General features: G+C 31.2%; 2 protein-coding genes and 1 long non-coding RNA gene across 3 annotated transcripts; 1 reads left to right on the top strand and 2 right to left on the bottom strand.

Moving 5' to 3' along the window:
- Window positions 1–254: 254 nt before the first annotated feature.
- LOC112702391 (probable LRR receptor-like serine/threonine-protein kinase At3g47570) lies at window positions 255–4,490 on the top strand. Its single transcript, XM_025753394.3, has 2 exons — window positions 255–3,073; window positions 3,322–4,490. Exons 1-2 carry the CDS (start codon window positions 1,528–1,530, stop codon window positions 3,678–3,680), a joined length of 1,905 nt encoding a protein of 634 aa, XP_025609179.1. The 5' UTR covers window positions 255–1,527; the 3' UTR covers window positions 3,681–4,490.
- On the bottom strand, window positions 3,345–4,427 carry LOC112702392 (pleckstrin homology domain-containing protein 1). The gene is made up of 2 exons (XM_025753395.2): window positions 3,966–4,427; window positions 3,345–3,647 (listed from the first exon to the last, which is right to left on the bottom strand). Exon 1 carries the CDS (start codon window positions 4,425–4,427, stop codon window positions 3,993–3,995), a length of 435 nt encoding a protein of 144 aa, XP_025609180.1. The 3' UTR covers window positions 3,345–3,647; window positions 3,966–3,992.
- Window positions 4,491–10,725: 6,235 nt separating the features above from the next.
- On the bottom strand, window positions 10,726–12,166 carry LOC112702390 (uncharacterized). The gene is made up of 2 exons (XR_011863630.1): window positions 11,751–12,166; window positions 10,726–11,344 (listed from the first exon to the last, which is right to left on the bottom strand). It is a non-coding gene; the product is annotated as an uncharacterized lncRNA (long non-coding RNA).
- Window positions 12,167–13,264: the final 1,098 nt, after the last annotated feature.

Here is a 13,264-nt window from a genome sequence, read left to right as displayed (position 1 = left end):
CTAACACTTATTTATTATTCTATCATATCTCCTTGTGTCTCAGTGTTCTTGTTTATAAACAAATGCAGTCTAGGAGTACATAAGTACAAAAGAGTACATAGAAATGATATAATAAGAATGATGCTCCACAACACTTTAATTTTGAGAAAAAAAAAAAACTAGTTTCAAGAGTATATATATATTTTTTTAAATTAAAAGCACAGAAACAAAGACACGGAAAAGTATGACGAACTTGCTCTAACAAAAATTTTTTTTTTTTATTTTTATTTTAGAATGAAAACAATCCAGCCCAAGCCAGACAGAGTTTATAAAAGACTTAGAGTTGTTGCGTAGACGTATGATTCATTTTGCCGACTGCCATAACTTCTTCTATTCTACTCCATGTTTTTGTTGCGCAAAATAACAATCTTCGTGATCAGGTTTCTTTTCTTACTTGTTGCTTTACAAATGTTAGTTTACATGGGGTCACCGGCCAAACCCTTGAGTTCAGAGACCGATGAAATAGCATTGCTTGCTTTGAAGGACAAGCTTACAAATAGCGATCCTCATGCTCTGCCATCATGGAATCAGTCTCTCCATTTTTGTGAATGGCAGGGCGTTACATGCAGTCGTCGCCACATGAGAGTCTCATCCCTACAATTGCAAAATCAATATTGGGGTGGTACTCTTGCGTCATCCTTAGGAAATCTAACGTTTCTCAGAGAGATCAATCTTACTAACATCTACTTGCATGGTGAAATTCCAAGAGAAATCGGTCGTTTAAAGAGGTTGAAGATTCTTGACTTGAGGAACAACAATCTTGGTGGTCATATTCCTGTGGAGATGATAAATTGTTCAAGCCTTGAGGTGATTATATTGTTATACAATAATTTAACTGGCAAAGTTCCTTCATGGTTTGGTTCTATGGTGCAACTCACTCAATTGGGGCTTGCAGCCAACGGTTTTGTTGGCAATATTCCGCCTTCTTTGGGAAATCTTTCATCGCTTCAGAAGTTGTCACTTTCACAAAATCATTTGGAATGAAGCATAACTCCGACTTTGGGTAGGTTGTCGAATTTGAAACTTTTGGCTCTGAGTCTAAATAATTTTTCTGGCTTACTTCCTCCTTCACTTTACAACCTTTCAAATATTCAAACTCTTTTGTTAGCGGGCAACCAGTTAGTGGGTAATCTTCTCTCAAATATACCTCTGGCTTTTCCCAATCTTCAAAATTTTGCCTGTGGAGGGAACCTATTCACTGGTATTTTACCATTTTCAATATCGAATCTTTCCGAATTGCAAAAATTTGATATAGAAGAAAATGGTTTTTATGGACCAATTTCTCCTACTTTAGGAAGTTTACATAAACTCCGGGAATTTAAAGTTGGTCGTAATAGATTTGGATCTGGAAGAGCTCACGATTTGGATTTCCTTTCTTCATTGACTAATTGTACTCAATTGCAAAAGCTGGACTTTTCCGAAAATTATTTAGGCGGTGCATTGACAAGTTTAATAGGCAACTTATCAACCAATCTTATTTTGTTTGACATGGGATTGAATCAAATATCTGGAAGGATACCTGAAACAATTGGAAATCTATTTGGCTTAGCTTCACTTCTTATGGATGAGAATGCCCTTGAGGGACCAATTCCAAATTCAATTGGAAAGCTTAAAAATCTAGTGATAATATTCTTGAGTATGAACAATCTTTCAGGTAATATTCCTACTGTCATAGGCAATCTTACTATATTGTCAGTAGTTCACATGGACTTTAATGCATTTAAAGGAAGTATTCCATTTACCTTCAGATACTGTAAAAAGATGCACACATTCAGCGTTTCAGTAAACAATTTAAGTGGAAACATACCTACTCAAATCTTTGCCTATCAAAAAGATTTAGTAAATCTTGACTTATCCACCAACTCCTTTACTGGTTCAATCCCTGAGTTTGGTAATTTGATGCATCTTTCCAAATTATATATGTATGCAAACAAGTTTTCTGGTGTCATTCCCGTGGAACTTGGTGCATGTTCTACACTAACAGAACTTCGATTAGACAGAAACTTCTTCCATGGGAATCTACCCCCATTCCTAGGATCTTTAAGATCCCTTGAAAGGTTAGACCTTTCTAATAATAACTTCTCAAGCACAATTCCCCATGAACTTGAAAACTTGACTTTTTTGAGTAATTTGAACTTGTCTTATAACCATCTCTATGGTCAAGTCCCATTGGAAGGAGTCTTTGGTAACATCACTGTAATATCACTCATTGGAAATAATGATTTGTGCGGTGGGATACCTCAACTGAATCTCCCTCCCTGTCCTGAGTTTTCCTCAAACAAACATAAGAGCTCTCATAAAAAGATAATTATTCTCATCAGTGTGATTGGCGGGATTTTGATCTCTTTCATGATTTTTATTAGTATCTATTGCCTCAGAAAAAAGTCCGAGAAGTTATCTTTTTCACCATCACTAGAACATAGATACTTGAAGGTTTCCTATGGAGAGCTACATCAAGCAACAAATGGATTTTCTTCCTCCAATTTAGTTGGCACGGGAAGCTCTAGCTCTGTGTATAGAGGAACTCTTGTCCATTTTGAGAGACCTGTTGCTGTAAAAGTGTTGAATCTTCAAACATGTGGGGCATCAAAGAGTTTCATTGCCGAATGTAAAGTTCTAGGAAAAATTAAACACAGAAACCTTCTCAGTCTACTGACTTCTTGTTCAAGTGTTGATTACAAAGGGAATGATTTCAAAGCCATAGTGTTTGAGTTCATGTTTAATGGGAGTCTAGAAACTTTGTTGCACAACATTGTTGAAGATAGCGAATCCACAAATCTGAGTCTGAACCTTATGCAAAGGGTAAATATTGCTCTTGATGTAGCTTTTGCATTGGATTATCTTCACAATGATTCAGGAGAAGCCATAATTCATTGTGATATTAAGCCTAGCAATGTGCTTCTTGATGATGATATTGTTGCCCATTTAGGAGACTTTGGTCTAGCAAGACTTGTTCAAGGGGACAGAAGCTCTTTTACCAGTAATCATGGTAGTTCCTCTATAATTAAGGGAACCATCGGATATGTTCCACCAGGTAAAAGTGCTCTTGATCATTTTTGCTAATATTTGTCAACTATTTCTTCAAATTAATTCATGTATTATTATTTGTTAGATTCATGATGCTATCATGCATAATTGCCTTAATTTACTTATGATATCTACCTTATTATGGCAATCAACTTCTTGAAATATTTATTAAACTGAAAATAACCTGTCTATAATCATTATGTTGTTGCGTTATGTCTATTCTTCTTCCCTTATCATTTTGTTGGAATCATTTAGAATATGGAGCAGGTGGGCCAGTATCACCACAAGGAGACATCTATAGCTATGGAATTCTTCTTTTGGAAATATTAACTGGAAAGAAACCAACAGATGACATGTTTGGTGAAGATCTAAGCTTACACAAATTTTGTAAAAAGGCAATTCCAGAAGGAATCACTGAAATTGTTGATTCAAGATTGCTAACTCTGTTTGGTAAAGGAGAAAGAAAGATCATGCAAAAGCAAAGTACCAAGGAGTGTTTAGTGTCCTTTGCCAGGATTGGAGTTGCATGTTCTCAAGAGTTTCCCACTCGACGGATGAACATTAAAGATATCATAGTGGAGCTGCATGCAATTAAACACAAACTGCTTCCATAAATAGGTGTCATGTTTATGAGAAACATTTAGCTGCTTTGAGCTGGATTATCCTTCTTTTTTGTGAATTATTGCGTGTTGTCTGTGTTCTCTTCTCTACCATTTACAAGGATTAAGGAATAATACTTGCTCACAAAATTATTACCATCAATCTTGGTTTATATAAGAAACTATATCATTATATGTTCGTTCTCTTCAATTACAGTAATGTGAGATAACAATTCAACACGATTGATTAATATACACAAATAGAAAAGGGCAAAAGAGAGGTTTGATTTGTCGATTTACCGAAACAGAATGCCGGCGCGTGAGGAATCATCGCTTGTCGTAATCGACGATCTCATTGTCAGTGACGGATCTAGAATGCTGAACAATGGAGCGACCAATAGAGTTGATCCAATCCTCCTTCTCCTTCTCCGAATCGGCGATGAAGTACATCGTCTCGTAGCGCGAGGATAGCTCGAACGCGCAAGGCTTGTTGATCGCGTCCTCCGCGCCCTTAACGGTAAGGTAAGACGCGACAGGAATGACGCCGCGTGGCTTTGACGCGCGCGTGACGGTTGAGTCCTTGAACCAGAAAAGCTTCCCTTGCTTGAGGACGAACCAGCGACGGCGCCACGTTTTGATGTACTCTCCCTGCTTTGTTAGCCAGCCGGTTCGCTCAGGGTTCGACCAGAACTCGACAGCGTCGTGGTCCGCCTTTGCCGGATTGGTTGCGAGGCCAACCGCGGCGCGCCACAGGTTGGCCATTGGTGGAAAAGGAAATGGAGGGAGAATAGGAAGTGAAAGGAGATGAAAGATTCTGTTACAGTTAGTTACAGTGTCTGGCTGGGCTTAGCGGTACGCGAGGTTATTCTTGCTGTTTTTTTTTTTTTATATCAACTTGTTAACTTAATAATTACAACCGTATTTTGTATATTTTAAAATTATACTACTATTATTATCATTTAGAATATAAAATATATATTAAAAATAAATTAAATAATAAATATATTTATATAAAAATATAAGTTATTTTTAAGTACTCTTAAAATAAAATAAAAATTTGATTATCTCTAATTAATTTATGCTATATACTTTACTTTGTTATAAAATAAATTATTAAGAGTATTTAGGAATGTTTCACAAATGTATAGTGACTACTTTTTTTTATACATATAATATTTTATTAAAATTATTTATGAAAAATTGTGTTGAAAATTTTGATTTGGAGGAAAAATTATGTGAAAGGTAAGTATGTATTTTTTTTTTATTCTTAACATAGACTACCCATTGTGTTAAACTCAAAGTGTGGATCATGGATTCTGTTGTTAACATGTATTTTTTTTCTCTTTTATTCTATTTTTTATCGGTAACTTTACCATATTTAATTATAAATCGTATCAAAATTTTAAAGTGATCAATAACCAAGAACACAATGAGTATTGAAATTTTAAAATAAATATGTTAGATGTATCACCCTGAAATTTATGAAGGTCTTTTAAATGCTATATTAATAGAATTAAAGAGAATTCAGTCGAATTTTTCTTTTTTATTTTTTTCTGTACAATCTTATTTCTACCTAAAATTTTTATCTTCCTTAAGAATTTTTAAAGATATATATATTATAACTTCAAATTTCTAAAGGTTTAATTATTTTATTATTCTTTGTAGTTTTATATATCAACTATTTTTTAATCAAGTTATATTTTTATATATTTTTTTAATTAGATTTTTTATATTGTTTTTAATTTTATAATTAAATTATTTTATGTTAAAAATATTAAAATTAGTAAAATATTTTTTTAAAAAAATATATATTGAAAGATCTAGTTAAACTTTTAATTGTGAATACTTTTAATTTACAGATAAATATTTAGTTAATTCTAATACTTTTGATACTAGAAATGACTTAATTATAAAATTAAAAACAGTGTAAAATTTTAATTAAGAAAATATAAAAACCTAACTAAAAATTGAAAAAATTACACTCCCCTCCCCTGGAAGATACTAAAATGACACTCACCTCCTCTCTTTTATAAATATACATTTTTCTCCCTTTAAATTTTTAAAAAAATTCCTCTTTAATCTATTTTAAATTTTTTGTGTTAACTAATGTTAACTTTATCCATTTTTAAAAAAAATAAATTATTTTTAAAAAAAATACCCATTAATAAAAATTTTATTTTTTATCATTAAATTTTGCTTACAAAAATATTCTTTAATAAATTATTTTTTTATCGATTAAATTGTATTTTTTAAAAAAGTTTAATAATTATATAATTTTTTTCTAAAATACCCTTCAATAATTTTTTAATTTTTAAATTATAATTTTACCAAAATTTTCATTAATAATTTTTTTATATTTCACTATTAATTTTTTTATATCTATATATATTATTTTAATATTAAACAAAAAATTTTAGTAAGATTATTTTTTAATATCAATATATTAATTGTTATATATATTAACAGTGGTAAGATTTTTTTATTTAATGTTAAAATAATATATATTGAAATAAAAAAATTAATAGTAAAATATAAAAATAATTGTTAACAAAAATTTTGGTAAAATCACAATTTAATAATTAAAAAATTATTGAAAGGTAGATATCTTAAAAAAATAATTTAATTATTAATTTTTTTAAAAGTATTTTAATAAAAATACAATTTAATCAATAAAAAATAATTTATTAAAGGATATTTTGGTAAGTAAAATTTAATGATAAAAAATAAAATTTTTGCTAATGGATATTTTTTCAAAAAAAATTATTTTTTCTTAAAAAATGGATAAAATTAATATTAGTTAACACAAAATTTAAAATGGATTAAAGAGGAGGTTTTTTAAAAATTAGAAAGGAGGAGGATGTACATTTATAAAATAGAGGGGAGGAAAGTGTCATTTTAACATCTCACAAAGAAGAAGACTGAAATTATAGAGATAATTAGAGTAATTAAACCATTCCTAAAACATCATCCGTACGCTTAATCTTATTAAAAATTTATCTATTTTAATGAACCTAGATATTGAGACATGCTTAATTTAAGAAAGGAGAAATACAAAATATAATCAAAAGCATGATAGAATCATGGAAGGTATATACTATAAATATGACTTGTATAATGAGCAGAAAGTAAATATTATCAACCTGCATTAATCCCAAAATCTTTTCTAATTTGATATTATTATTGGATTTCGTTATTGTCAAACATTCAAACTACTATGTATTGAACTATTGAAGTCTACTTTCCTTTCTTTTTAGTTTTTCTTTTTTTTTTGTCTGGCAATAGTTTTTTAAGTTGGATTGTGCATTGATATAAATTATAAGTAACGAAGAATGCAACAAAAGTAAATTTATGTGTTGGCTTTCCCTAATAAGCTAATATCTTTCCCTAGTAAATTGCCATAGAGCATAAATGAAAAACAAAGTAAATCATCAATTGCCATATTGTATTTTGGTTAAAGATTTTCCTCTTAACGCTAATAAGTGTTAAAAGATCCAACCCATATTACTAGTCAGTTCTCAACAGATTTTACATTGATCTTATAACAGAAAAGTAAAAATCATCAACTTGAAATTACTAACTATAAAGAATTGTCAGAATTAATTACTATTGTGCTATTCAAATTCAATTCAGCTCTTCATGTTTCATTGCTTGCTTCCTTACTGTCGTATTAACACCTCTCCCAGTCAACACAGTCAACAAACCTAAAAAAAGAAAAGAGGAAAACTTTGAGTTCTATATATTCCATCAACTTATTCATTTGTATATTTCTTGATATGTAGTTGAACTAAAATTAATCGGATCTAATTCAATTTTAAAAATTAGCTTAATAAAGAACATTAAAATCATATTTAACAAATATATCATATTTTCTAAAACATCTAGAACTGAATATTTAAAATTAAAATATGCTATATACATGTGGCCTAACAAATATAAAATAGCATCTGATACTATATTATAATTAAACAATTTAAAAGAAAGCTTACAAAATAGTGAAGATTGAACATAATTTACACAGCAATACACATCAACGGATATATAACTATTGTAACTTATTGTGTCACTATCAATTTAAAACAATGCAATATCTTGTGTTACAATTCATACACAGAGACGCATAGTTCCATGCAGAGTATAAAACCACCACCTTGGAACAAGGTTTCTTGTGTTACAAGCCATACAAAGATATACCTTTAATTGTATTTGATTGTAACATTGAAATGTATAAACAATAACTGTGATTTGTGAAGCTAACATTGTTCATTCATCAGCATTGTTATATGGACAAAAAATTCAGTCTTTTCACATACCTTATGAATTAGGTTTACTTGAATCAGATTGATGATTAGGTCCCCGATAATAACCACGTGTTCCAAAATACTCTGGATACTGATAATAATATAAAAAAGGTTAACGATTGCACCAATAATCAAGAATTATAAAATAAAGAAAAAAAGAGAACTGGTTTGGTTTGAATTGAATTTGAGAGTTTCACCTGTGTAGCAAATAACGACAACCCAACGGTTGTTCTTTCTTCCGCAGGGGACGCCGTTGCGGCATCACCATCACCACCAACGGTTGTTCTTTCTTCCACAGGAGACGCCGTTGCGGCATCACCATCACCACCAACGGTTGTTCTTTCTTCCACAGGAGACGCAGTTGCGGCACCACCATCACCACCAACGGTTGCTCTTTCTTCCACAGGAGAACCACTTTGTTGTTCTTGGTTCTTCTTGTTCTTAGCTTCTTGCTCTTGTTCTTGCTTCTTCTTGTTCTTAGCTTCTTGCTCTAGTTCTTGGTTCCTCTTGTTCATAGCTTCTTCCTCTTGCTCCATTATTATTGTCGGTAGCGATGGTGAAGGCTGCTGATTCTCTTCTTCCGACACCGGTCTCCATTGATGATATTTGTTTGGATCATACCTTCCTCTAGAACCCATTAATTACCGATTAGATAATAATATCAATAATGCTGTCTAATAAGAAGATATATTATATGATGATTTTGTTCGTTTGGAAGCTTAAAATGTCAAAAGAACAATAAGAGTTTCAGAATGCAAGGAGGGAAATGAGTAAGAAAGAAAGAAAATGAATGTTGATAGTTGATACGATTGTCTATTTTTTTAGGTATTTATACCTACCCATATAATAAAAATGTAGACAAATAACAAAATGATACGGAGGTTATATTATTCATGTTAATATTTAATTTTTTTCTTAAAAAAATATATAATATTAATACTTTTACTAAAGCATTTTTATATTTTAGTAAAAATAAAAAATATATTTTTATTTAATTTTATAAAAAAATATATATCTTTTTTATTATTATTAGATTTAATTATCCATTTAAATTAATCAAAATTTAAAATTCAACTAACTTTAATTTTATAATTTTAAACAATTTAAAAAATAAAACAAAAATACATTTAATTATTCATATACACTAAAAATAATTGCTTCAATCTTATTAATACTATTCGTAAACTCTAATCTCTCATAATCATTTATATAAAATAAAAATCTAAAAAACTAAAAAAAATTAAATAATTTTTTTATATTCTGAGTATTTTTATCAACTGGTCATCCTTTTAAGGAATGTCTTTCACTCTCAATTCTAAGACTCAAACTCTCTCTTCTTTCTGACTGCACTAGCCCTCTAGAGTCTCACTCAGACTCTCATCTCCTTCACATTCGCCTGCGTCTCGTCGTTTGCCTCATCTTATCGCTGGCATTTCAACGTCTCCCAACCTTTCTAGGGATCCTCGTCGCCAATGACAAAAAGCAACTCGTCGAATAATACTCTTGTACTTTGTAGTTTGAAGTTGAAAAAAAGGAGTCTAAGTACTTTGGAGTTGATAAATTTTTCCATCAATCTTTGACTTTATACTTTCGGTAATACTCTTGTAGGTTGAAAAGATCTTTGGCCCTGAAATATTTCACAGTTGCAAAAATGATACTTCAAGTAAGCATTAAAGAAACCATTAAATCTCTGAATCTGCATCTGCTATTGTGTTTCATACTTTCAATCATAGAGCTTTTTTCTTCTCTCGTTTAATTTCAAAATCTTCTACAGAATAGTGAGGCCATGGTTTCAATTGACATGTTAGTTGGTCCATCTGAAGTTTTAGTCATTGCAGATAAGCATGCAATTCCTTCTCATGTTGCTGCTGATTTGCTTTCCCAGGTTCAATGAGTTTTAATATGCTTTTATTTCCATATCTCTTGCGCTTTCTTTCTACATTACTCATATCCTATGCACATAATTTATGATTTCCAAGCTGAGCATGGACCTAATAGCCAGGTTGTTCTTGTAACAGCTGACCACATAATTTTTAGTTTTTGTTTCTTTCTCTTTCTCTAAACATTTTAGTTCATGATGAACCTTATTTTTTCACTCTTCATTGAAAATCAATCTTCAACTAGTAGAATGGTCCCAATTTTCCAAAGAGTCAGGCTTGACTATCTGTACATTTTCATCCTAAACATTAATAGTTTAGAATGCGTGAACTCTAAAGAGGGATTTTGTTAATAAATATCCAAAAAATTTTATTTTCAATATAAAAAGGGTGTTCTAAATACGCTTATTAATCCATAAATAAAATATAAGTTGATATTATGTTGTATATCTTAAATTTATAAGTAATACAACACTTTGTGTAATGAGAACAAATCCTTTCTTCATATCAGGCAGACAAAAGTATAAGTAGTTGTGAGCAATATTCACCTCAACCAATTCATGCCAGAAGCTAGCTAGCTGGTTTATGCATGGCTGTCAAAGATAAATAAAAAAGTGAAGGAAAATTTGCAAAAACTATTACTAGTTTATCTAGCAAAAAGAGCAATGGATCATCACTAATGTATAGGACTCTACTTAAAAACTAATATTCACTTGAAATATAATATTTGGGGATGCAGAATCTTTTGGCAAAATAGTTTAGTATAGTCATAAAATTAAACATGAGAACAAAAACATCTATATCAAGACTAGATGATATCTTAATGGAAACCTAATGATTCAGGCAGTCATTAGAAAAAGGTAACAATAGTTTCAATTATGAATATTTCACATCTAAAATCCACCTTCTCATTACTATCAATGTTAAAACAATGGTCAATCTCATTATAATTATAAATTAGTCAAACAACCACAAAAAAGATGGCAGTACTTGACAGCTAAATTCATCTTTTAAAATGCTAAATTGCAAATTCAAATTTAATCTTTGAAGAACACAAGTGATTATAAAAGTGCTTTTATACACAAAACAACACCCGAAGTCAGTGAAGCAAGTATGACCGAGGCTCCATTCTTCGAAAGTGAAAACTGAGTCCATGTCAAGGGTTTTGACACTTCAATTAGAACCTTCTGAAACTGTTCATTCAAGTGATCAAGTGATCCAGTGTTATCTGTCACCATATCTGCTTTATTCATCTTCAAATCAAGTGTCATTTGATCATTGATCCTGTTCCTAGCATTCTCCTCATTTGATTTGTCTCTTCTCATGAGTCTCTTTTTCTCTGTTTCAGGATCAATCCACACAACTATAATCGGCTTTGTGAACTTGTCCATCTTGGCCTCAAACAACAAGAGGACATCTATCTAGAACAATAACCTTGTATCCTTTTAGCCATAGCTTCACAACTTCTCAAAATATTCCAGAGGATATACGGGGAGCCAATAATCTAAAACATGATCACAACCAAAATTCAATAGAAATTCAACAAACTAATCCCAAAAATGATGCATTTTAGGAATGATTGAATTGAAAATACTAGCTATGGGTTAAGAATTATAAAGTCTTCAACTTTAGCCTACTCTAATCTTAGACAGAGAATTGAGCAAAAATCTAGAATCAGGACACGTAAAATAAATAATACTAAAAGAAGTAGCTTTGAGCAATCCACATATGCAAAATTGTTAAGAAATTTCATGTAAATTGATCATTCTACTTCATTCATGATTTACAACAACATTTAGATCAGCAACTAGACAAATTAATTGATTAGGAATCCAACATCATCTCAAAATACAGGGAGAAGGAAAATCTGAAAACAACAGAACAGGAAAAGCGGTGATGCAGGGACTCACTAACAGTCCACTGCGACTAGGTGACTGTGAGGACCCGACACCAAAAGACGACGAGTGACGACCCCATGATGGTCCACGATCCTCAATGAAGGCGGGGACCCAAAAATAGGAGATGACGAGCGCCGACGAGCTGCTTTTGTGGCTGGCGACGAGGAGCCCTGGGAAGGCCGGAAGACGTTGAAACGCCGGTGACAAGACGAGACGAACGACGAGACGCCGGCAAGTGTGAAGGAGACGAGAGTCGAGAGTCGAGTGAGAATCTAGTGGTAGTGAGTGAGAAGAGAGAGTTTGAGCCTTAGAATTGAGACTGAAAGACATTTTTTGATAGGGTAAACGGTTGGTGAGAAAATCCAGAAGACGAAGAAGTTTTTTAATTTTTTTTATTTTTTAGATTTTTATTTTGTATAAATGACTATGAGAGATTAGAATTTGTGGGAGCATTAATAAGATTGAAGTAATTGTATTTAGTGTGTATGAATAATTAAATGTATTTTTGTTTTAGATTTTAAATTGTTTAAAATTTATAATTATAAGATTAAAGTTAGTTGATTTTTAAAATTTATAATAAGGATATTGTAGTCATTTTTTAAAATTTTTTATGATATCTTTTCGGATTTTCTTGTATCGTAAATATATTGATTTTGGGTTAAGTATGATTTTGATTTCTAAGGTAGGGGTTGAACATTTTTTTCGTTCTCGACCTTTTTTCGCTACAAAATGGTCCCAAAAATTTTAGTTTGTTTTAAAATCGTCATTTTTACCAAATTTTTTATTTTTATTGCCAAATTACCTTTAACTAAAAAATTATAAAATAAAATAGAAAAGAAAGAAAGAAAGGCAACAACCAAGGGGGAAGAAAGAGAATGGGGGGGGAGAAGAAGGAGAAAGGGAAGGTAGGCCGCCGTCTCTGATGAAGAGAACGGAAGGGAAAATCGTCACACACACAGATGAAGAGGGGGGAGACAGAGAGTAAAGGAGAAGAAAGAGATCGGAAGGGAGCGGGAGACAGTGTTCAGTGCCCCACTCGCGCGCCGCTCGTCATTTCTGCTCCTCCTCCTCGCTCAGTCGCCGATGTTCTTCGCCATTGCTGCTTCTGCTTCTGTTGTTGTTCTGATTTTATTATCCATTATTATTGTTGGTGTTGTTCTTCTAGTTATTTATTTATTGTTGTTTTATTGTTGTTGTTGTTTTATTGCTTTTTGCTTTTGTATTCTACTTCTGCTTCTGCTTCTGCTTCTATCTGCTTTTATTTTTGCATTTTAAGAAAGAATAGGGAAGGCCATTTTCGTCCGAATCACGATTTTAAAACAAATTGAAACTTTTAGGACTATTTTATAGTAAAAAAAGGTCAGAAACATAAAAATTTTAACCTCTATTTTAGAGACAAAAACATATTTAATCCATTAATTTTAATTACTTAATCGTATATACAGAGAATTTTACATTTTCTTAAAATTTTATTGATCAATGATGCAGTTTTGATTTTTATTTTTTTAAAATTTAATTTAAAAGTA

The sequence above is a fragment of the Arachis hypogaea genome, chromosome 7 (genome assembly GCF_003086295.3).
Source record: "Arachis hypogaea cultivar Tifrunner chromosome 7, arahy.Tifrunner.gnm2.J5K5, whole genome shotgun sequence".
Classification (NCBI taxonomy): Eukaryota; Viridiplantae; Streptophyta; class Magnoliopsida; order Fabales; family Fabaceae; genus Arachis; species Arachis hypogaea.
This window is presented reverse-complemented; position numbering and strand designations above follow the sequence as displayed.

Excerpts from the sequence above, each read along its gene's own strand:
- LOC112702391 (XM_025753394.3), top strand. The coding sequence starts at position 1,528 with ATGGGATTGAATCAAATATCTGGAAGGATACCTGAAACAATTGGAAAT. Across the intron at positions 3,074-3,321 it reads CATCGGATATGTTCCACCAG|AATATGGAGCAGGTGGGCCA; the intron begins GTAAAAGTGCTC and ends GGAATCATTTAG.
- LOC112702392 (XM_025753395.2), bottom strand. The coding sequence starts at position 4,427 with ATGGCCAACCTGTGGCGCGCCGCGGTTGGCCTCGCAACCAATCCGGCA.